The sequence below is a fragment of the Marmota marmota genome, unplaced genomic scaffold (assembly GCF_001458135.2).
Source record: "Marmota marmota marmota unplaced genomic scaffold, marMar, whole genome shotgun sequence".
In the NCBI taxonomy this organism is placed as follows: domain Eukaryota; kingdom Metazoa; phylum Chordata; class Mammalia; order Rodentia; family Sciuridae; genus Marmota; species Marmota marmota.
In genome coordinates, this window is record NW_025999932.1 from 632,021 (window position 1) to 654,849 (window position 22,829).

Here is a 22,829-nt window from a genome sequence, read left to right on the forward strand (position 1 = left end):
ACCTGACACCTGGGCAGAGGACGGTGACAAGCTGCGCTGCACTGTGGTGAGAGTGGTGTCTGACCCAGCGAGCCTGCCCACAGGGCACAAGTGCCTCGATGGGCTGGCCAGCAGGTGGGCACTGCAAGTCACTCTCGCCAGCCCCCCGCCACCCGACACCCTATGCCGCCCGGCAAGAAGGCCCTCAGCAGACACAGCCGCTGACCTTGGGCTTCCTGGCGTCTTCCCAGAACCAAAAGAAAGAAATGTCTTTCTTTATGAAGAACTTGGTCTTATGCATTCTGTCACAGCAACAGAAAATAGACTAAGACAAATATTCTCCAAGTGACCGGCAGCTGGGTACAGGGCATGCACTTGTCTGGGGACAGGCGAAGAGTGCTGGTGAGGAAGTGGTGGATGTAGAAGGCTGTGACTGCTGAAGGGAAGGTGGAGTGGAGCACTATGTGGGGACGGTCTGGAGGGGCTCCAGATGAGCCCATGATGCTACTGGAGGAACTTCCCCAGGAGTGACCACAGATGTTCAAATAAAAATCTGCACCAAATCTTCTTAGAGGCATTATTCCTAGTAACCCCTGGGCAGAAACAACCCAAAGGCCCGTCACTGAGTGGAAAAGTGCAACGTCCTCACCCAGGAGGTGACCTGGTGGCCACAGAAGGGCTACAGTGGAAAGCCGTACAGGGCCCAGAGCCAGAGTCAGCACCAGTGGGGTGGCGGCGGCTGCAGTGACGTGAGGCCTCTGGTGCAGACTGGCCAGGAAGGGCCTGGAGGAGGGAGGCCTGCCTGTCAGGGCGCACCTCACTAGAGTTCAGAGCTTGCAAAGCGTGGCAGGGAGCACCTGGGCTGAGGGTGGTAACCCAGAGGAGCCCTGTCCAGCCTGGGGTGGTGTGAGCAGACACCAGAGAGCACCAAGGACCCGTGGGTTCCCAGCAGTGAGAGACATGAAGAACACTGGTTCCAACGGAAGCTGCTCCTCAGCAGCAGGGCGGAGCTGGGAATCCAGCCCTGTCCCTCAGGTGGACGAGCCCAGGCAGAGCCGTGCAGGACACAGCTGGAGAGCAAAGACATCGGCCACATCACTACCACCAAGAGCAAGGGCCGGACCCACCGCCACTCCCTCGGTGTTGGGTGGGTAGCGTGATGCCCGCTCATAGCCCCGCTCCTTGTCAGGAAGACGACGTGGCGCTGCCTGTGCCCGTACCCTGGGCTACACTGGGGCACCAGAAAGATGCCATAAAGGACATTCTCAGGCAGCTGGGACAGGCATTCTGTTGGGCATTCCTGGCTTGACAGGGGCTCTGGTGCTCTTGGGAGAGACCACAGAAGCCTTCAGGGTGAGGGGACAGCACACCTGTCCCCATGGACCAGGAACACACGCACAGGAGAGACTCGCCACGTGGCAGCGCTCATGTGGGCGCTGCTGGACCTGGCTGGCACCTGCTCCTTCAGAGTAAGAAACGGGTGGCCACAGGAGGCCTGCCGGGAGCGACCTGCAGGGTTTCAGCCTCGGCAGGCAGGCTCGGGAGGAGCCAGCACAGCTGCTGCAGAGAGGCCCCCGAGGGACGGCGGGGGCCTCGAATGCAGGGTGCCCTGGGCCCTGGCAGGCACGGGTGAGAGGCAGAGGTGGGCAGCGCTTGGAGTCAGGGAAGCCCAAGGACGGAACAGTGTGGGTGCGGGCGCTGCACACGCCCGAGGGCGAGTGACATGCCAGCCACGTGGGGCGAGGGCACAGCACTGGGGACTGATGGAGAAAATAGATGACCTCAAGGCCACTGACAAGGGAAGACCGAGCAGAGTCCACTCAGCCGAGTTTGGGAGTGAGGTGCACACGTCCCAGGAGAGCCTGTGGGCCCAGCTCTGCCCCGTCTGGCTTCGCCAGCCCCCAGCTGGGAGGCCCCACTCATCATTCACGACAGTCGTGGGCACTGTCTAGGAAGCCCCCTGGCCCCACTGGAGCCACCTTCCCCATCACTCGGAACTTCCTTTGCCAGGGTCTCCTCCACCAGGATGGGGACTCTGCCTCCCACCTGCACGTCAAGGCCGAAGGCTTCCACATTCCCCAGCAGACGGAAGGACGAGCGGACCAGCAGCCACTTAGGAAGCAAGCGCTCCGAGGCAGGTGGACCCACTGTGGCCACCAGGGTCAATTCCAAGCCCCGCCCTTCAAGGACCACAGGGCACGTCTTGATGCACACCCCGCTCCTGGGCAGCGTGTCTGAGCACGGTGGGTCTGCCGTGAGGGCCGTGCTTACCTCCGGAGGCAGGTGCACTTCCACGGGTGTGTAGGTGGGCCAGTACCCCATGGTGAGGATGTTCACGGTAAGGTCGATAGGGCCTGGGGCACTCTGGTTCTGCATGTGCTGAAAACACAGGGTCCAAAACAGTGAGCTGAGAAGGTCATCAGAGACACTTGGTGGACGGGTGAGGAAATGGGTGGTTTTCAAGATAAAGTGTCAGCAGGCGTGCCAGTGCCCAAAACCAGAGCACTCAGGCCAACACCAGGTCCCAGCCACACTAGCATGGCTCTTCTTCTTCTGATCACGGCCCACGGGACACATTGCTAGACCCAGTCAACCAGTGCGCCACCTGAAGCCACTCTGCTCACCTGCTTGAAGTGAACCATGATGTCCTTGGAAAGCTCCATGTCCTTGAACATCCCCTCCAGCTTGCTGGTGAATGCAGCCCCGCACTCTGTGACACAGGAGAGACCAGCAGTGCGTCCCAGCAGAGACACAGGGGCCTGCCCGCGGCCCCAGGGCCAGGAGCCCCCTCTGCCCCCAGGGCTCACCATGCTTGAGCTTGGACAGCATCGACTTTTCAGCATCCACCGAGGCGCTTTTTCCAACCAGGAGTCTCTTTGCCAAATCTTTCTTATAAAATGCTTCAAAGACATCTTTGCCTGTGTGAAAGCAGGCAGAGCACACAGAACGTCAGGGCTGAGAGGACGCACCGTGGCCACAGAGGCCAGTGCTGTCCTGTCCCAGGGCCTCTGTCCAGAAGACCCCCCTGGCTAGCCTGGGGCCCCCAGCACCCCGTGCTCACCGTGGATGAACCTGAAGAGGATCATGATCTTGTCCAGAATCCTCTCCAGCTCCTCGTCTGTTGCCTCCTTGTTGCCCGCCCGGAGCTTTGAATCCACGTGCTTGGCTGTGCGAGCAAGAGTGAGCTGGGACAGCGTGTGGCTGTGGCTCAGTGGCAGAGTGCTTGCCTCACACGCCCAGGCCCTGTGTCTCACACAGAAGGGACAGGGAGAGAGGGAGAAGGGGCGGCGGGCCTGCCTCTCTTCCTCAGGCAATCCCTGAACAGCCCCTCTCCACAATGACACCCATGCACTGAGGGGTAAGTATCTGCAATCTTCAGTTCCGCAAAAACAAACACCCCCCCAGAGCCTGAACAGAGTCACAAAGGGGCTTGAACTCTCTCTTCTAACCCAAATCAAGAAGGAAACTGACTCCAGTTTAACCACGTGGGTTCCCGACTTGCTACTGCACAGAGGCTGGAAAGTCCAACTTCAAGAGCTAAGAAATAAGCCCAGAGGTGACCTTCTCACAGAAGAATTCTTAGGGCTTCAAAGAGGCTAAATCCAAGTGTCAGTATGGGCGTACGAGGACTCCTCAGTGTGGGGCATTCTGAGTGTACAGACAAGCACACAACCATCTGGCGAACACTGCTCTGCTTTACACCAAGAGTCAACAGACTCCGAAGCCCTGTGTTACAGGACCCCTTGCCCTTTACTACTGTAGATTTAAAACACTTTTACTGGCTGATAAAATTTGAGTTCTAAAATACTATTTTGATACTGTGAAGTAATTATACAAAGGTGATTATTCAAACAGCCACATGCTGTCCCCTCTGAAATCTCCCCAGTCCCATCCTATTCCATGCCGAGTTGTGAAGGTAAAGGGCTAGGAAAGACTGAGTCACACACGCAGGCCAAGCACCCGCCCACCCTTCCAGGAGCACACTGGCGCCCAGCCTGGCAGTACAGACCTGTCCGGCGAGGCCACGTTCACCCTCGTGGAACGGCACACACGTAGGTGCAGCCTCTACATGCTGTGTACCCACAGGGAGTGACGAGCCCCCAACAAGGAGCCCAACATTTGGGAACCTGGTCTGCTTGGCTCCCTTCTCACGCATACCGATGAGCTCGGCGGGCTTGTTGGGCCTCCGGTTGATGAAGGCCTCGAAGGACTCCTTCATCAGGTTGACGAAGCGCTCATTCCTTTGGAAGCACACCTCCACCACGTGGTCCACCCTGTCCTTGAACTCCAGCAGGTCCTGCACCATGTCCTTGTCCTTCTCAGGGTTGATGACAATTGCTGTCCCAAAAGTCTACAAAAACCAGGTGCCATGTCAGAGTCAGGCAGTGCCCCCTAGGGCCACCAGAACTGCCTGCAGACGCTAACCACCATCCTGGGGTGGGCAGAGCCTGGGGCTGAGAGGTCCTGAGCTGGCACCTGGCAGTGCCCCTGAGGAGTAGGACACGCAGGGAGCTGCTGCAAAGTGCTGCCCGAGCAGGCGAGGCCCTGTGTCCTGCCATCCCAAGGCACAGTGGGACTGAGCTAGTGTCCATGCCAGTGACCCAGCAGGCTGCATGCGCCTCCCTGCGCGGGGACCTGGAGGAATAGGCAGTTGCTGCCCGGCACTCGCAACCCTCCCACGCACCTTGATGTACTCGCTCCAGTGCTGCAGCAGCGCATGCTGCCCGCCCTTCACACGGCTGAACAGCTGGTACATCTGCGTGAGGTCGGGCACTCTGTTCTCGTCTAGCAGGTGGTCAAGCCCTACATGCAGAAACGCGGGGGGTTATGGCAGTACCCCAGCACCAAGAAGCACACAGCGCGCTGCTTGTCTCTGTGTGGCGATCTGGCCCAGGTGGACACTGAGGTAGGCCTCGGTAGGTGGGCCTTGTTTCCCAGGTCGGGAGATGTGTCATTGACTTCTTCGTGCCACCGGCGCTCCTGTTCCAGTACTGGGGCGACAGCCAGAGAAGCATTCCAGATACTCGCCTGGAGACCCACCATGTGGCTATCTGATCTCCGGTTTGACCATTAGTAATCAACTCAGATCTGATCTTTAGTGGACTGGTCCTCTCATGCATAATAAGTTGAGACAGAAACTTCTCAGACACTCTGAGGATCTAATGTTGCATTTTTAGATTTTCAGTGTGTGCAGCCATGTTCTGAACCTGGAGAGGCAGCTGGGCTAGGGAGGCTGGGAGCTCTCAGACACCCAGCACCTAGCCCAACACCTGGGCGTGAGGCGGCCTGCATACCACAGGCAGTGAGAGAGCTGCTGAGCTGCAGCCAGAGTCCCCAGCGCCTGCCATATCTCCTGTCACTCCTTGTCTACTCATGCAAATAAGACCTTTGCTTTTTAGTTTTCTAGTTTATTTTCCTGAAACCCTAAACAGTGTCTTGTTGAAAAATTTTAAAATTTTAAAAAATTTTAAAAATTTAAAATTTTATACTTTTTAAAAGCTTCTAACAAAATCCAGAATAAGCTTTTACACATAAAATTTGCCATTTTCTTACAACCATTTTGCTCGAAGTATGCAGTAAACAAATGCACACAACCTCTGCCCTCCTGTGGGGTCTTCCTTTCTCACAGACGGATTCCTTTTTTACGAGACATAGATTTTGGGTGGATGATGCATGAGGTCCTCAGGCAGCTGTGATGGTTTCCTGGGGTGCAGGTGGGAACCCCCTGGGACTGGAACGGTGGCTCAGGCACCAGTGTCAGCCATGGAGCAGGCCCTGATGGTGCCGAGGGTCTTCTGGGACCCAGACCTGCGCTCAGTAGTCTTCTCTGACCACTGATGCTCAGGGACACCTAGCTTCCCTTTCAGCTTTCCCCAGCTGGCACCTGGAGGTCCCCTGCTCATGGGTCTCACTGGGGACAGGGCTCCTATCCATGGAGCAGAGCTCAAGCCAGAACATGTGTGGTCATGACGTGGAACCACCCAGACTGGACCCCAGGTACCAGTGGCCTGGGAGAGCTGCAGCCCCAAATGCATCTAAGATGGGTTTTGAACGGCCCTGAACACCTGGAAGTCACAGAATGACCAAGTGCCAGGGGCTCTGAAAGGCCAGGCTGCTGGTCAGGGCACTTGGCCACTTAAGAGAGCTTCAGGAAGGGAAACAACATGCAAGGTGCGGAGCCTGTTCTCTTCCTCAGGAGACCAGGAGGAATGTGCCTATGTGTGGTGGGTCACAGTTCTGGCCGTCCACTCAACGATGGGCCACGCACACCTGCCGAGGCTCTCAATGGCCACCGGCTCAGCATGTGCAGGACACCCAGGAGCACAGGTGTCTGTCTGCACAGGGAGTCCCTCTGCTCCTAGATGGCCCCCCGTGAGCTCCCTGCACGGCTGCTGGGCTGGAGGGCTGGCTAGGCCGCGCCGCTCCTTCCAACCACCCACCTTCCCATTGCCGGCTGGGTGCTCGCCGAAGATTCTCGATGCCTGTGAGAACCCATGCCCGGACCCTCCCCCAGGCTGATCCTGCCTGCTCCTGGGGAGGCCAGCACTCGTGTCCACTCACACAGTGGGACCGACCTTTCTGCAGAATCGCTGTCAAGTGTTCTCCCAGCAGCTGCTTCTCTACACAGGCGATCAGTGGTCTCCTGTAAAACCACAGAGCGCCAGGTCAGGAACAGGACTGGTCAGCCACGAGGCAAGGTGCCCAGGGTGCCGGCCACGCTGGCTGGCAGCTAGCGCCCTGGCTGTGCCCTGGAGCTGCTTCCTGAGCAGCATGTGGGGCCCTAGGCAGGCTGGTCTGCTCTGCTGTTCCTGACGAGTGGCAGCCTGGACTGCGACCGTGCTGTGCTGACGGCCTTCTCCCCACACCTCGCTGACCGGGCCCAGGCTCCTCGCCCTGGTCTCCTGTGGCAGCCCCAAGACCCACAGCCACTTCTGCCTCTTTTTTCCACTAGACAGAATTCTGCGTCTCCTGGGTGTCCCCACCCCCACCTGCAGTGCACGAGGGCCACACAGAGCGGGCGCCTGAGGGTCTGGAACTCAGCCTGCGAAACACCACGTGCACATGACACACAGGTCACCTCCTGGTGCTTGCCCATTATCCACAGCTCAACCCCATTTTGGCTCTTTTCAGATCAGAGGGTCTGATCTGATCCTGAGGCTTGTCAACCTTAGGTTTGTTCACTTGAGAGTTGGGAGGAAACTTTGTCACACGCCACCTATGTAAAACCGCCACGGCAGCCCATGGAGGACGGAGGGGGAGTGCAGGGCGGTGAAGACTCCTGGAGCCTGCTGGCCCCTCTGCCGGCCTCCGGCGCTGCCCCCATCCCTGCCCACGCTCGTGCAGCTCGGCTCTGGGCAGATGCGGCCGTGGGCTCCCCGACGTGTCCTCTAAACAGGCTGCACTGGCTCACGGCACTTCCTGGCACCCTGTCTGCTGGAGACCCTGCTCCTCTCTCCTCCCGCCTGGCCCTCCACCCTGAGCTGAGTTTTGCACACGTGACCATGTTCACCTCTGCCCCTTCCTGTCCAGTCCTGGGCTCGGTTTCCCTGCAATGGACACTCAGGCCACTCCCCCTTCCCTCGTTACTCCTTGGCCTCAAGAAAGAAACCAACGTGACCGTTCCATAGTGCACTGCAGTCACGTATGATGTGTGCCAAAAAGTTCGGGGCAAGGGTGTGTTCCACCACGGGCCCCACTGAGGTGCCTTTCCCTCCACAGGAAGCCAAGTGCTCAGCTGGAATCGCTCCCCGCGGCACTCACTAGTGACAGCACAGCATGGACAGCAGAAGCAAAAGTGTGCCAGGAGTGGGGACACTTGCGGGGAGCCAACACCAGGCAGGAAGGCACCTGAACTCCGTGCACAGGGCCCGTGAGCAACTCACTGTGTGCTGTGGTCCAGGTACGTGATCACGCGGTCTCCCTCTTCCTCCAGGCGCTTACTCACGTGGTTAAGGTACTCGGGGACCTTCCGAAGGAACACCGAACACATCAGTAGCACAAAGATCCTGGCTTTTACCCAAGAACCCAAACCCTGCTTTCCTTGTAAATTAAGAAGAGTACGTTCAAGACAAACACTGACGACTACAGGGGCCGGGGGCGTGAAAGTCAGCTGGGAGGTGAACCATCACCTCAGGAGGCCCAGGCTGCGCTGATGTTGCCCCTGCCCAGCGTCACTCCCTCCCTGAGGCCCATGGCCTGCAGTGTCACCTCGAAGGAGGGTACTGGGCCTGCCACAACCCTGCACCCAGGCACAGCAGCCAGTAGGCAGCTGACACCCTACAGCACGCAGAGGTCTCAGAGGATGCCGTACGTGACCCCAAAGCTGCTGCCAGGCTGTGTCTCATGCGAAGCTCCCTCCAAAACCAGGCCTGGGACCAGCCAGGGAGTGTGCTGTGCTCTGCAGGTGGCACAGGTGGTCAGCCCAGTGCAGTCCCTTAGGGCTGTGCTCACGCATCTGGGAAGCCGGTACCAGGGACTGAACCCTGGGGTGTTTGACCACTGAGCCACATCCCAGTCCTTTTAAAAGACTTTATTTGAAAACAGGGTCTCGGGGCTGGGGATGTGGCTCAACTGGTAGCGCGCTCGCCTGGCATGCGTGAGGCACTGGGCTCGATCCTCAGCACCACATAAAAATAAAATAAAGATGTTGTGTTCACCTAAAAAACTAAAAAATAAACATTTAAAAATAAGTAAATAAATAAAGACAGGGTCTCCATGAGTTGCTTAGGGCCTCGCTAAGTTGCTGAGGCTGGTTTTCAGTTTGGGACCCTCCTCCTCAGCCTAATTAAGCCACTGTAGTTATAGAAATGTGCCACCGTGCCCGGCTACATAAGGATTTGGGGGAAATTTTTCCCCAATGCTTCCTAGAGATGAAAACTTTGGATTTTCTTTCCTGTTTGGGATTTACTCATTTTCCCTGATTAAACTTGAGATCCTTTACTATTTCAGGAAATGTCTTGTGGGTTTTATCTGTGGGGGAGACAGAAATGCAGTTTCTGAGAGAAGGGAAGGAAAGCAGATCCTTACCAGGATGGGAATAAGCTCACCACTGGGCACTCTGGCCAACCCAGCTCCTCCCCAGGAGAAGGCCCTCGGGGTGCGGGGAGGTAACCCCGAGGCACTGCACCAGAGCACAGCTAAAGAGACAGGACAGGAGATTCAGAAGCACCCCAGGGTCTCACCTCTCTCTCTTGCATTAATCTTTGGCCTTCTGCAGCATATAAACAATTAGTTTCTTCTAAAAATTTCAGCTCAAACGAATCTTTATATACCTAAGAAACAACAGGTTAGTGACCAATTTCAGTGATGAAGCCTCAAGGGCTAGGGACCGCCTCCTGTGGCAGCCCTGGGCCCAGCTGCCCACAGCACCTGCGCAGGGCTCCCCAAGCACTGTCCTGGGTTTTCCCCTGCGGGGGCTAGCCCATTAAAGAGTGTAGCTTTGTCCTTTATAGTGTATTGGCATTTATTTCCACTTTTGTCACCTGATTTTACGATACATTTGCTATAAAAGATAATTATCGTTTTTAACGTATTCACATCTGTCAGTCTTTCTCCAGTGGCTCCTGGTACACGGTCAGCCCGAGTACCACGCCCTCCTTAAAAGTTAATGACCTCCCTCTTCCTGCACAGGGAAGCTCACCTGAAGGTCCGAGAGCATGCCCAGCAGGCTGCGCAGTAGGCTCCTGTCCACGGCCTCACCGCTGCGCTCCCGTTCAATCAGCAGAAGGATCCCATCGATGGTCTTGCTCTGAACCATCTTGTCACTGATGATGTGGTTTCTGAACAGTTCCAACCCCATGTCCCTGGATAATGGTGAAGATACAATAGACTTGGGTCTCGTGCCTCCACTCCAGCTGTCCACAAGCCCTATCAGGGGCTGCTCTTCATGTACCCTTACATTAAAAGCAATTATTTCTGGCCAGTCCAGGATGCCTTGTCTCCTTCCTTACAGGATGCTCATTTCCTGGAAAGGTCAAGCTGACCATCCCAAGCGCAGGTATGGTCTCAGCTCGCGTCTGTAGCTGACAGTCCAGTCACTGCTGGGCACAACTCCCGGCCCAAGCCCAGTTCAGCTGCTCCTCCTGGGGAGCCTTGGCATTGGACCTGTCCTTTTCCCTCTGCTGACCCTGGAGCTCCCTCTCCAGGCACCAGGGCCCTGGTGCTGGGTGGATCCCTTCCAACAACAGATCTTAAAGTCCTAAGTCCTCAACTCAGAGCCTAGAATCTGGGGGAGGTGATGCAGCTGCTGGGGTGACCATCCAGACTTGTCTGACACAAACTCTGAACTGTTTCAGAATTCCCGAAGGGGGACAAATTCAGCTACTGGGCTCCAACCATACAACCTACTTCAAGGGCAGCAATGGGGCTGTGTGTGAGCACAGGGGTGGTGTGTCGTGCTACAGTAGACAAGGTCGTGAGCCACGTCGGGCCAGAGCCCCCTCCCACGCTGCACAGCACACCAGAGAACTCTCCTGTGCAGTGTGCTACACACCGGGGTCTTTGTGCACTTGAGAGAAACTGCCTGCGTTGGCTGGAGCAGTGAAGGGCCGGGGCGGCCAACAGCGACGTGGTTTGACTCTGAGCCCTGCTCTTGGCTGTGTGGCAGGGAACTTAACCTCTCTGCGCCTTTCTCCTTCACTGTGGAAAGGGGAGTCGACGTATGAGCTTGTGCCATGGGAGGTGGTACCAGACAGGTGGCCAATGCTCCTCACTAGAGACTGCACTGCAGCCCGAGCACACTCCTCCTGACAGGCCCTGTGCAGAGCCCGCACAAGTCACCCAGGCTGGAAGCCACCAGGCTCCGCCCAGGCCTGTTCTGCTGGGCTTGTTGCTCCCCTCTTCCACCGTCTCAGCTGCAGACTCTACACCCTGGCTCTTTCTTCAAAGCTCAGGCCCAGGCCATCCTCAGCTGGCCCTCCTGCTGTAGCTGCCCTCAGGCACCCAGGCACGGGGCCTCTGCTGGCCCGTATGATGGACTGGAGGTTGCCAGCCTGCTTTACACTATAGACATGCTCATGTGACGAGCTATGGTGTAAATTACCCACAAATCAAGAGTTCAGCCAGGGATCCTGGCAACTCAGGGCAGGTTACTCCAATTCTCTGTGCCGTAGTTTCCACAGAACAGGGGTGGTAATGGTTATGCCTGGTAGTGCTGGGCACCCCGCTGCCGGCTGCAGGAGCAGTGACACCCTGCACAGAGGAAACGCTGCCCGGAGTGCCCTGATCACTGCTACCACCCCCAATCCTTCCTGTGCACCCGCTTCCTTCTGTACAGGGCCCACCATCTCATGGCTCACGTGGACACCCAGTATGACATGTGGGGGCAGAAGAGGTCAGAGGAGTAAAGGAGCAACGGGGAATGGCGCTAAGGAAGGGGAGTGCCTCCGAAGGAAGGCCCAGACCCGCAGAGCCTCCAAGTACGTGAAAGACATCAGCAGGCTTGGGGGGGAAGGCAGCAGTGTGGCCACACCACCTGGACGGGGCGGCAGAGCGAGCGACCCCGGGGCAAAGGACAGCAGAGTGCAACGTCCCTTCATTGTTAAGTGGAAAAGCAGTGGACTACATCAACAGAGCACAAGGTGACTTGGAGACAGGGCTTGGTTAGACAGGCCTCTGCTTCAAGCTCGTCAGTTAGGGAAGCCGAGGGGGGGCTCCCACCTTGCACAGCCCCTGCAGGAGGGAGAGGACAAGCAGCAAAGGCAGGAAGGACAGGCCTACACACGAGCAGCCACACCTGTGCCAGGAGGCCAGACCCTGTCGGCGGTGGGGCAGGCCCACGGGGCCCTTGGGCATCATGCCCGGGCAGGTGCTAGCAGCCTTCAGTTTTAGCTGCAAGAACTGCTCCAGGCTCAAGCTCAGGCTGCCAGAGGGAGAAGCCACGTCCCCGAGTCTTCACCCCACAGCAGGCCAGCGGTGGGCCACGGAACCCAAGGCAGGCACGAGGAAGTCCAGGTCCACCTCGCCCTCTCTACTGGTGAAGACCCAGCTGGACTGTGTTTCCACCTGTCACCACGGCTGACCAGGCAGCTAAAGCCAAGGTCTGCTCTAGGGCAGTGCACTCACCAGATGGAGGGCAACAGGGAGTTCTGCAGGACGTAGGTGCGGTCCAGGAACAGGAAGATGCCTCTGACCATGATCTGGGGACCAGAAGAGCAATTGTCCTTCCAGAGCAGACCTCTTGGGCACCGCCACGTGCGCCACTGTGGAGCTCAATTGCTTCTTGATGGAAAGATGACGCCCCCCCAGGCCTTACTCGCTGAAGTTGACTCTTCTGCTGTGCTTGACCTTGGGCTCTTAATACGACAACCCTGACTGTGGAACTGTGAAGCGGCCTTACGCCTGGTCATCTCCCGCCCGGCGTGACACAGCGCCTTAGACTGCTGGAGGCCCCCAGCTTTCCAGACTAGTTCCTATCCCACTGCAGCAAGGCTCTGGGCACCTGTGCAACCTGACTCCTGAATCAGGTGAGAAGGCTGCCCAGCCCGGAAGGGTACCCAGGTCCACCAGCAGGCTTCGCCCCAGCTCCAGCCCAGAGCAGCACCCCAGGGAGCAGGTACTCAGTCTGCACTAACCCTCGAAGACCCTGGTCCCTCACCAGGTCCCAACAGTCAGGCCACACTAAGTCACACTAGTCGGTATACCTCAGACTGTCCTCCAGCTCAGGAGAGAGGAGACTGCAGCCCCTGGGGGAACCCCAGGAGCCACCCGGCTTCCCCCTCCCGGGGGAGGGCAGGGTGCCCACACTCACCATCTGTCTGCAGTGGTCCTGCCAGCAGGTGTCCATCTTCTTCAGGAACACAAGGCTGTCCAGTGCGTCTGTGCAGAGGTGCTAAGGAAACCTCCCAGGCACAGCGCCACCTGAACCCTCCGTACCCACATCTGCCGCCCCAGCCACGCACTGGCGCTCCTCCCCGTGTCCAAAAGTCCACGAGACCCCAAGAGCTGCTCTGGATGGGCATGCCGGGAGGAGATGCCCTGACCAGACACTGACCTGGGTGCCTGACCTCGACCTCTAGCCTTGCATCTGTGATTTACAGTCACCTAGTTCAAGGGACTGTGTGACAGCAGCCCCAAGGAACTGAGGGCACCACCCCCAAGCCACAAGTATGGCTCATTCACCCACATCAACCCAGGCACACCTGCAAACCCTCGGCCACAGCCGTCCTCACCCCTCCGCTCCCCTGCTCCCCTCTGTCTCTCACCGCTTCCTGCACGGCCTTGCTGGTATGCTCAGGCCCTGCCAGGGGAACCAGGCCACAGGCAAGGAGGCTAGATCACAGCCTCAACCAGCAAAGGGCACTTGCTGGAGGCAGCCCTGCTGAAGGCTCTGGGGGCTGGCTGCGAGGGTGCCCATGCATGGCTAGAAGGAGCTGGCAGCTGAGGAGACACTGGTGGACCTCTTACAGCCTGCAAACACACTGTCTTTCTATAGGACCATCAAAGGCCCCAGTCTCAGGGGGAGATCCCGTGCGACCCGGGTCTACACTGCTCTGAGCTCCATACCAAGAGCCCCGGCCCTCTCTGGTTCCCTCTCCTCTCTCCAGCCGGCTCCTCCCTCTGAACTGGGAACCCTCTCCAAAGTGTTCTTGGTTTCTCCAGAGCAACAGGCTGGTCACACGGTCTTGCCACCCACTCCTGTCCAGGAATAGCCCAGCACACACCCCAGGCACTTTGACGTCCTGCCGAAAAGGCCCACCCTGTGCTGTCTGCACTCCAAGGCTGACCCTCTGCCACAGGTCAGAGCCCTGGCTTTCGGGGTCCCTACCTTGGTGTCACCTTCTATGGCTCCCACTCCTGACCTCTGCTGGGGGCTCTTGTCTCCTGGGCAGGCCTCTGCACAGGTGCCTGGGACCTCCATCTCCTCTCTCACAGGGGGTCCAATGTCACCCACCCTCAGCGCGGCCACCAGGCACTCTGGCTGCAGAGCTCACCAGGACTTCTGTGGCAGGAATGCCTATTGTCATGCATCTGTCACCTCAAGGGACAGAATCCCACTCCACTCAGACCTTTCCCAGGGCCTTGCCGGACGCTGGCAGGTGACGGCCCTTTCAGAAATGGCTGGCTTGGTGCCCGGGGCCTGTCACTGGCCCCTGATTCTCGTTTGTCTTTGTTCTGCAAAGCGATCCCCACAGGACAGTCTGATCCCATTTGTGTGTGTGTGTGGTCCTAGGGATGAGACCGGGGGCACTTTACTACTGAGCTGCATCCCCAGCCCTTGAACTTGTGATCCTCCTGCCTGGGCCTCCCAAGGTGCCGGTACTACAGGTGTGCGCCATCACGCCTGGCTCTCTGTCAGCCACTCATGTCATGGGTTTCAGTCCGACTCCTCCAGTGCACTCCTGGTTGGTCCCACCCATAATCTCTATCACAGCCCCAAAGCACTAGGCATGCAGACTGTTCAAGGTTCCCAGAACACCCTCCACACTCTGCCTTCTGTTCCATCCTGCTGTCCAGGGTGCTGCCTAGCGCAGTGCTGTCCTGACGCCCAGGACTGACCGTGTCTGACCCCAAGACGCCACACAGCTAGGAGGATACTGCATGTGGAGTGTCTTCTGTCCTCTTCTATGGAAACAGTGGGGAGTCTCACACCACGGTTTTGTCACCGCACCAGAGGAAATACTGGGCCCCTGGCTCTACCACAGGTCTGCAGCCCACGCACTGTCAGTGGGCATCAGGCAGGGCAGTCACTTTTCTGCTTTCCAGTATGAGTACATGAAGCCGGAAGCAAGCACTTGTTGAGTAACTGAATGAACGGACACTTCAGTCAACCACAGGGCAGGATTCGCTGGCAGGGGGTGATCTGAGCAGGTAATCAAGAAGGAGTTTTCAAGCAAACTGGGAGTGGGGGAGAGAAACCCAGCTGATGATGTGCTGGCCCGCTAGTGGCTGCAGCTGGTTCCTAAGGCAGATATCCCTACGGGCGGGGCTCGAGCAGGGGGCGCTCTGCACCCACAGGTGTGTCCTGAGATGCCTGGGCACTGGCAGGTTCCCAAATGCACGGTTGCCTTATCCTGCACATGCTCACAGTCAGCAGCACGGAGCCCTGTCAAAGTTTGGTGGAGGCATACACCACAGCTGCAGGAGAGCTCAACACCCACGCTGGCAGCCAGGCAGTCCCTGCCTAAGTGGGGGCACCTGGTCCTGGATGCCAGAGCCCCAACATCCAACCAACCGAGGCTGCCCTGAGGTCGCCCCGACCCACCCAAGATGAGGGCAAAGGGGAAAGGGCCAAGGATTCCCTGAGCCAAAAGAACTGAAAAGCGGGGGTCCCAGACCCTCCTTCGACAGGTGGAGACAGGGCCCAGGAACATGAAGACACAGCCTGTGCAGTGACGGAACCTGTGTGCCAACGTGGCCCAGCAGGGCGGGGCAGCCACAGCAGAGGGAGTGGCTGGGATCTCCTCACAGACGCCCTCCCGGTCCGCAGCACATGCCTGGTGACACCTTCCCCTTGACTCGAGACCCATGGACATCACCCTGCATGGCCTCCACTGTGTGAGGTGTAGCCCTGGTGGGACAGAGGCAGCACATGACCATCCTGTGAGAAGCAACCTGCAGCTGGGAGTGCCCAGCCAACACCAGCAGGAAAGCTGGGCCTTGGTCAGACAGGGCTGAGTGCCCCTCAACCCCTGGACTAGCCTCACTGATTCCTGGGCTTTGGCCTCAAGACTGAGCATAGGAGCCGGTGTCTGAGCCGTCATCTGTCCTGGGATCCGCTGCATATCCCATGAAACCAGGACAGGTGGCTTTTACAGAGCCAGGAGCGGAATCAACACTGAGACGCTGCCAGAACTTTCCTAAATACTTCAACCAGGCACAATGAACAGGCTGCTTTTCACTCCTACAGCAAAGCAGAAGCTAGAACAAATGTCGGCTTTCTGCTTTCTGCATGAGGGGCCCTTGAGTGCTGTGGTTCTGGCCTTAAGGACATGTACCAGTTCTTTATCCCACCAATCCGGTCTTAAAGACTTAGGTAATGAACAGCCGCCTCACGAGCCACAAAAGGATATTCTCTGAAGGGGAGGATCTGAGCCTGGACGTGGTCCTCGCAGACCTGGCGCAGCTGCTTGTAGAGCGTGGCGGAGACTTTGTGAGAGCAGAGGTTCTCCACAGCCTGCAGGAGGAAGCGGTCATCACTGGCAGGAACAGCAGCTTGGCTGAGACGCTGCAGCAGTCACCCCTGGTGCCCAGGGGCCACGCAGGGCCTTTGCTGCTCCTGTTGTATCTGCTGAGCCTGGCTGCAGTCGGTCCCCAGGAAGCCTGGGGCAGGCGTGGTCCCACAGCCCCATCCTGGGGGCTCTGCTCCTTGGGCCTGCAGTGTGTGCCCTGCCCAGGGACCGCAGCAGAGGGGCCTTCCCCTTCCCCAGAGGAGCTCCCAGAGGGCTCCTGAGCCATGTGGGCCAGGCCAGCAGCCCTCCTTCGCCCTCTGTGGCTCCATGTGCTCTTCACCAAGTTCTGTCTTAGTGAACAAACAGGCAACTTTTTGAGACAATTTTTTTTCTTAAAATATTTCTATTCACTTCAAGTAATATTTGTACTTTTTGGGGGTTTGTTTGTTTCTTTTTTTTTTTTGACACTGAAGGTTGAACACATGAGCGCTTAAGCACTGAGCCACGTCCCTAGCCCTTTGGATTTTTTTTAAAATTTGAGACAGGGTCTTGCTAAGTCACTGAGTATCTCACTACGTGGCTGAGGCTGGTGTTGAACTTATAATCCTCCTGCCCCAGCCTCCCAAAGCACTGGGATTACAGGTGAGTACCACCACACCTGGCTAACATTTGTGCATTCTTACCGGTTCTAACAAAGCCTCCTTTCAAATCTCACGTACAAATCCAGAATCTCATTTAATTCAAATGTGAAAGATCATAAACAGAAATATGTGTTTTTAACCAACTAGTTTTCAATCATTTGAAAGGACAGGATATAAAGAATTGAGATATAGCAGAAAAAGAATCTGAATTTAACTAAAACATAATGTTTTCCTGGGGAAAAAACGTAAAGTGCCATCAAAACACTCACAGTAGTAGTGCTAACTCCAACACTTAACATCAGCACTGCCAGACACCGTACTAACCACATCGAGGGCATTGATCACCACCGTGCAGGACAGGAACATTCACAACTGCTCTAGGGTGCCAACGGCTAAACGTCGGAATCTCTTCTTTGAAGCAGATTTACCATCTGCAGAACCAGGAGTTGGTACACTTCCCCTACGATCTATCTTAGTGTAGAAGTAAGGGTTCCCACCCCCACTGCAACTCGCCATCCCCAGCTTTCCCCACTCCTCCTGCCGTGTCTGTGACTCAGTCCAAGGTCTCCTGGGACCTTCTTCCTGAGAACCCCCACGGCTGCAGGCAAGCTCTGCTGCAGTGTCAGTCACCAGTGGTTCCCACAGACACAGCTGCCACAAACTGAACGACCAAGACGGGCTGCATGACTGTCCTTCACAGAACAGCTCCTGGCCAGGAGGTCTTCTGAATGCCCCTCCTGGGCTGGAGCCCGTTTCCCCACACCGGTCCCCATGGCGGCACGCTGTCACTGCAGACTGAAGGCTGACTCAACCCACACTATTCACAGGAAGCACGCTGGATGTAGCGTGGTTTCACTACTGAGGATTTGGGGACCGCTCAAGGGAGGCAGTCAGACCCCGAGGGAGCGCAGGTTTGTAGGGGTGCCGGGTCATGACCCAGTCTTCCTGTCACAGGGGCCTGGGTCTCCTCCTGCTCATCAGTGCCGCCCTGGCAGGGGTCCTGCAAGCTCCTGCGCTGTACTCCTGTGCAGCACAGAGCAGGAGTCTGCCCTCCGCAGGAGTCTCTTCATTTTCTCAAATAGTGATTCCCAAGGGCCTTCTTGGGATGCAGGTGGCCCCTGCTCTGACGAGGCTTTGGGTTGGCATGCTGCTGCTGCTGGCATCTTGAAGCACCCAGCGGCTCTCCTCTCCTCTCTGCCCAGCAGGAAGACCCTCTCCCAGCAACGTCTCTCAAGCACTGGCTGTGCAGCAGGCTGTGCCAGGGCCACGGCACACGCTGGCGAGCACAGACATGACCCCACACACTGCCTTCCTGCTGCCCAGACGTCGCTCAAGTGCCCACTGCCACAGAAGCGGAGCACCTCCCTGAACCAGCACTCAGCCCAGGCAGGGCCCGAGTGAGAATGGCAAGCTGTGGGCAGAGCCCCCCGCACCCATCACACCTGGGCACCCAGTGGTAGGAGGGAGCTGTGGGCAGGCAGGACACCACCACAGCCCCTAAGTGTCTGGGAAGTAAGCACCATGACAAACAGGCCCCGTCACACTGGGCCCAGCAAGGATGTACTGTGGGGAGGAGCAGACCCCACACCCACTATCTGACAGCCATGCCTCTCATGGACATTGTGGTCCTGGCTATTGCTCGCCAGTACAGACTCACACCTTGGAGGGACAGCTGCAGGTTCCTGCCTGGAGGGGCAGGTGGACAAGCCAGAGTGCAGTAAGGACTAGACTCCGGAGCCTCCCAGTGCGCCTGCCAGCGTGGCGCCTTCACGGCCCCAGTTGAGGAGGCACACAGTGCCCCAGTGCAGACTGGCTGGTGGTGACATCCTTTCTGTTAGGCCTGAGGTACTGGAGACGGTCCATTCTCCCTTGTTTTTTATCCACTTACAATTGAATCCACTCTTCATTAACGTGTTTCTGTTTCCAACCAGCCCATCCAGTCATGGGCCCATCTGTCCTCCACGCTATGGCTTTCCACCTCAGTTTTTGCAATCCTTCCCTGAGAGCTGTCCATGCCAGCACTTCCCAATTCCCGCCCTGCCCAGGAGATGGGGCCAGCTCCCTCAGAGCTGTCGCCAGGGCTCCTGTCCAGTCAGAGCCAGCCCGAGGCCTCCCTCCTCAGCTCTGGGGAGCACAGCCTGCAGTTTCCCATAGGCCTTCTTCAGCAGGGAGTTGTGGATCCCGCCGGGTCTTCAAGAGCCATGCCTTCAAAGAAGCTCAGATGGATGGGTGCAGGGATGGGCGGTGAGGGCCTGTCTCCTCTCCTTCCTCCAGCATCAGGAACACAGCAGACAGGGCCCCAGAGGATAGGGCCTCAGCTGCAGGCTTGTGTCTCTGCCAGGCCAGCGTAGATGAGAGACTTCTGCAGGGAGACCCAGCAATGCACAGAACCAAGATCTTTTCAACTTTGGCGAAAACTGGCGCTGACACACGAGGTTCCTGGCCAGGGAGAGACTATGCCACCAGAGCCAAAGCTGGGACTCTGTTTCAGAGCACCAGGGGTGGCTTGTGAGCTGACCTCAGACTCACTAGTGCTTCTCTGCAGGGATGACCACCACCATGTGACCACAAGTCCCATGTGAGCCTGCTGGACTGCACACACCCTGGAGTGTGACATCCCGCCTCAGTGAGGGAGTCCGTGATGACGTTCTGGGGTATGCATTCCCAGCCCTCAGAACTTCAAAACTGAAACCCAGGACACCTGGAGACGATGCTCGTGACAATGTCTGTGATACTGTTCTATCACTGCTCAGGAGGCGTGGCAAAGGACTTCCATGGTGTGGGGAGAAGACACCGGGCAGCCCGCACCAGGTGGCTGCCCTGGAGAGCGGCAGCCTCAGCTAGAAGCTATGGTATTTATTAAACCAGAGCCTGTGTGTGCTCAGATACTTGGTGGGATTCTTGCTTCTGGCCAAGGGCAGTAAGTGAAAGCAGTCACTTGGCCAGAATCAAGGGACTGGACCAACACTCCTGCCGAAATGAAACAGAATACAAAGCGCTGGATTCTGGGCCACAGAACACAGTGACCTCCGAGAGGTGGAGTCAGGCCCCAACTGCTCTGCTTCCTGTCGGGAGTTCCCAGATGAGGGCCCTGAGAGGAGAGGTGTGGCCAGAGGCTCTGGAGATGAGCAAGGAGATGTCCAGGGTCCCAAACGTTGGTCAGGGTCTGGCCCTGGGGTGAGGAAACTACCCAGCCCAGGAAAGACCATCTAGAAGATGCAAGCAGCAGCCCTGACAGCACTTCCCACCAGCCCGAGTGAGGCCACCTGGCCTCAGGGGTGAATCAGGAGAACACAACACTGCTCTGGCCAGGCCTAACAAATCCTGGAAGTCAGACTCACAAAGATCAGCTTCCAAATAACTGTGTCAGAACAAAGGTCAAAAATATTTTTAGGAATCTAAAACTAATCCAGGGCACCAGTTACAACTCATGTCTGACATCCAATCAAAGATGACCAGATGCGAAAGAGGTAGGAAAGTAAGCTAGTGGGGGGAAACCAGCCAGTCCACCCAGCTCAGAACAGACCGGAAGACAGAACGGGCAGTGAGGCCAATGAAATGGCCATTACAGCTAAACCCCACGTGTCCCAGGTTGAGCAGAAACACAGCAGATGCAAGAAGGTTCAAACTGAGTAGGCAGTGGAAATGTGGGTATCAGCAAAGGAGGTGCTGCAGAAGACCAGGACCCTGAAGAAGAGGCAGCAGGCGCAGCAGTGAACCCAGGCACCGACTGCAATGAGAGCCAGACCCCCACCAGGAGTCCTCTCTGACATCCAGGGAAGAAATGACCCTTCTGCACAAATGCCCAGGAGGCAGAGTGGAGAGAACATTTAACTGCTGAGGCCAGCATTACTCTTCACACCAAAACTGGACAAAGATACAAGAAGAAAACAACTCATCAGTGTCCCTGCGAACACAGACACAAAAGTCAACAAAACGTTAGCAGAGCAAACCCATCATCATGCAAAAACAGATAACACATCAGGTCCACATATGCAACCCGGAAAACAAGACTGGCTGTGTATTAGGAAAAACATTAACTAATGTACTAACTAAGAAACAGAAATTCTTCCATCCCTCAAGAGATGTGGAAACAACTCCCAGGAAGCTAGGAGAGAAGGGAACCTCCTCACTCGGAGCCTGGCCCTCACAGGCAAAGGGGGAAAGCTTCCCAGGACCCGGAGACTGCCTGTCCCCAGGCCACTCCCCTCCTGTGCAGGTTCCAACAGGACAGTGAGGTAAGGAGAGGATGTAACAGGCATGCAGGTGACAAAGGAAAGCAAAACCAGCTCCACTCAGACAAGACAGCGTGTGTGCAGAACAGAAGGTACAGAAAACCCATAGAAGCACACAATGTTGGCGAAAAGCAAGACCAGATCCAAAAACCACTGGTCTTCTACATCACAGTGAGAACCCGAAGCCGATATTTAAAATGCTATTATAATACCATCAAAATGTGAAACAGTTAGGAACAAATTTCACAAAAGATGAAAGTCCTGCACTGCATCTAGAAAATACTGAGAAATGAAAAAAGACTTTATAAATACACGAAGCACCATCCCTATGATTGACAGTTAAGACGCCAATTCTCTCCACATTGATCTACAGATTACTTGTTAACCAAAATCTTAGCAGACTTTTTGGTAGAAATTGGAAAATAGAAAACTACAATTCATGAAATGCAAAGGACCCAGAGCAGCCACCTCTTCCCACTCATCATGCCCGATCCCAGACAAAGGCATCTGACAAGGCACTCACAGCAACTGGGGACAAGGGCAAGCTCTCTACAGGCAGTGCCAGCAGGAGCAGATGTCTGCAGGGCATGCCACGCCTGGCTTTAGCCTACATACACACAGAAAATCATGAGCCCCGACGTACACCCCAGCACTGAAGTGTCACAGGAGAACATCTCTGTGGTGTTACACTAGACAGAGAGTCCTCAGACCCAGGAGCCCATCACAAACAGACGAGGACAAGCAGGCATGACGGGCTCAAACTCGACAACCCCTGCTCTTCAGGGAGCATGGCAAGGGGATGGGGCAAGCCACATGCTGGGAAGAAGCCTGTGCAAGGCTGACGCAGGACTTTTATTCTGAGTGACACTGAGCCCGCACACTCAATGAGAAAAACATCCCAGCAAAACATGACCAAGAGATCTGAGGAGACACTTTATCAAAGATGATATAAGCAATGGCAAAGAAAAAACACGAAAAGATGATTATATGAGTAGGGAAATGCAAATCAGAACCACTGGAAACCTACTGCACCTCTGAGAACACTGAGACCAGAGTCGTTCCATGTACACCTGGAACTCACAGGCTGTGGGGAGAGCATGGGTGCAGACACCTGAAAAGCAGGTTTCTTACAGACATGTACTTCCTGTGTTGGCCAGACACCTGGAGAGAGAGCCCATCAGTGACTGCCAAGGGTTTCTAAGTTGCTGAGGGTCTTGCTATGTTCTCCAGGTTGGCCTCCAATTTGTGATCCTCCTGCCTCAGCCTCCCAAGCCGCTGGGAGTACCCGCTTGGGCCACCATGCTCAGCTGAACCTGTTTTGACTGCAGTCCGTTAACATGTGGGCAGGTGTGGAATGTTCACTTCTGGCATCATGCAGGTACTCAAACAATTTTGGATCTTGGAAACTTTCAGATTTTTGGACTAGAGATGCTCAACCTATAATTTTCTTTGGGTGGTGGGATAGGGGATGAAACTTTTCTTTTTAACTCTATGATTTTTATGATGTCCTCACTTGTAATAACCAATACAAAAAAAAAATGTTAAAACTCAAGGCTCTTAATAGAAATAGTTGCATGATCTATTGTTACATAAAAAGTAGACATTAGGCTACTTGATCCTCATTCTGTAAAATCATGTCATCAAAAAAGCGTGATTTGTGTGAAACATCCAAACGGCAAAAAGTGCCTCTGGCCATGTTCCCTGCTTAGAAATGGGACGTCATACTTTAAGTGTAACAAAGTAAGTTTGCAAACCTCATTTCCCACCGTTAGGCAGGCACCAAGCGCTGGGGAAGAGGCGAGGGACACTCCACTCGCGGCGCGGGGCGCGGTACGGGTCCCCGCAGGGCCCGCCGCCCGACCCCC

The 22,829-nt window shown here is 56.3% G+C and overlaps 1 protein-coding gene across 2 annotated transcripts in view; it reads right to left on the minus strand.

The window, feature by feature from the left end:
• Positions 1-16,186, minus strand: part of Cul4a (cullin 4A) — a 25,311-nt gene extending 9,125 nt beyond the window's left edge. Inside the window, exons 1-13 of one of the 2 annotated variants that reach the window (XM_015483926.2) lie at positions 15,990-16,186; positions 12,728-12,797; positions 12,043-12,116; positions 9,620-9,782; positions 9,162-9,251; positions 7,863-7,945; positions 6,555-6,622; positions 4,664-4,782; positions 4,138-4,330; positions 3,041-3,145; positions 2,787-2,897; positions 2,604-2,689; positions 2,251-2,358 (exon numbers count right to left, since the gene is read on the minus strand). In XM_015483926.2, coding sequence (XP_015339412.2) covers positions 2,251-2,358; positions 2,604-2,689; positions 2,787-2,897; positions 3,041-3,145; positions 4,138-4,330; positions 4,664-4,782; positions 6,555-6,622; positions 7,863-7,945; positions 9,162-9,251; positions 9,620-9,782; positions 12,043-12,116; positions 12,728-12,763 — 1,236 coding nt within the window. In that variant the 5' untranslated portion in view covers positions 12,764-12,797; positions 15,990-16,186. Of the gene's footprint in view, positions 1-2,250; positions 2,359-2,603; positions 2,690-2,786; positions 2,898-3,040; positions 3,146-4,137; positions 4,331-4,663; positions 4,783-6,554; positions 6,623-7,862; positions 7,946-9,161; positions 9,252-9,619; positions 9,783-12,042; positions 12,117-12,727; positions 12,798-14,514; positions 15,944-15,989 lie in introns of those variants that run through there. The other variant, XM_048800584.1, reaches the window with a different exon arrangement.
• Between the last annotated feature and the right edge of the window lie 6,643 nt (positions 16,187-22,829).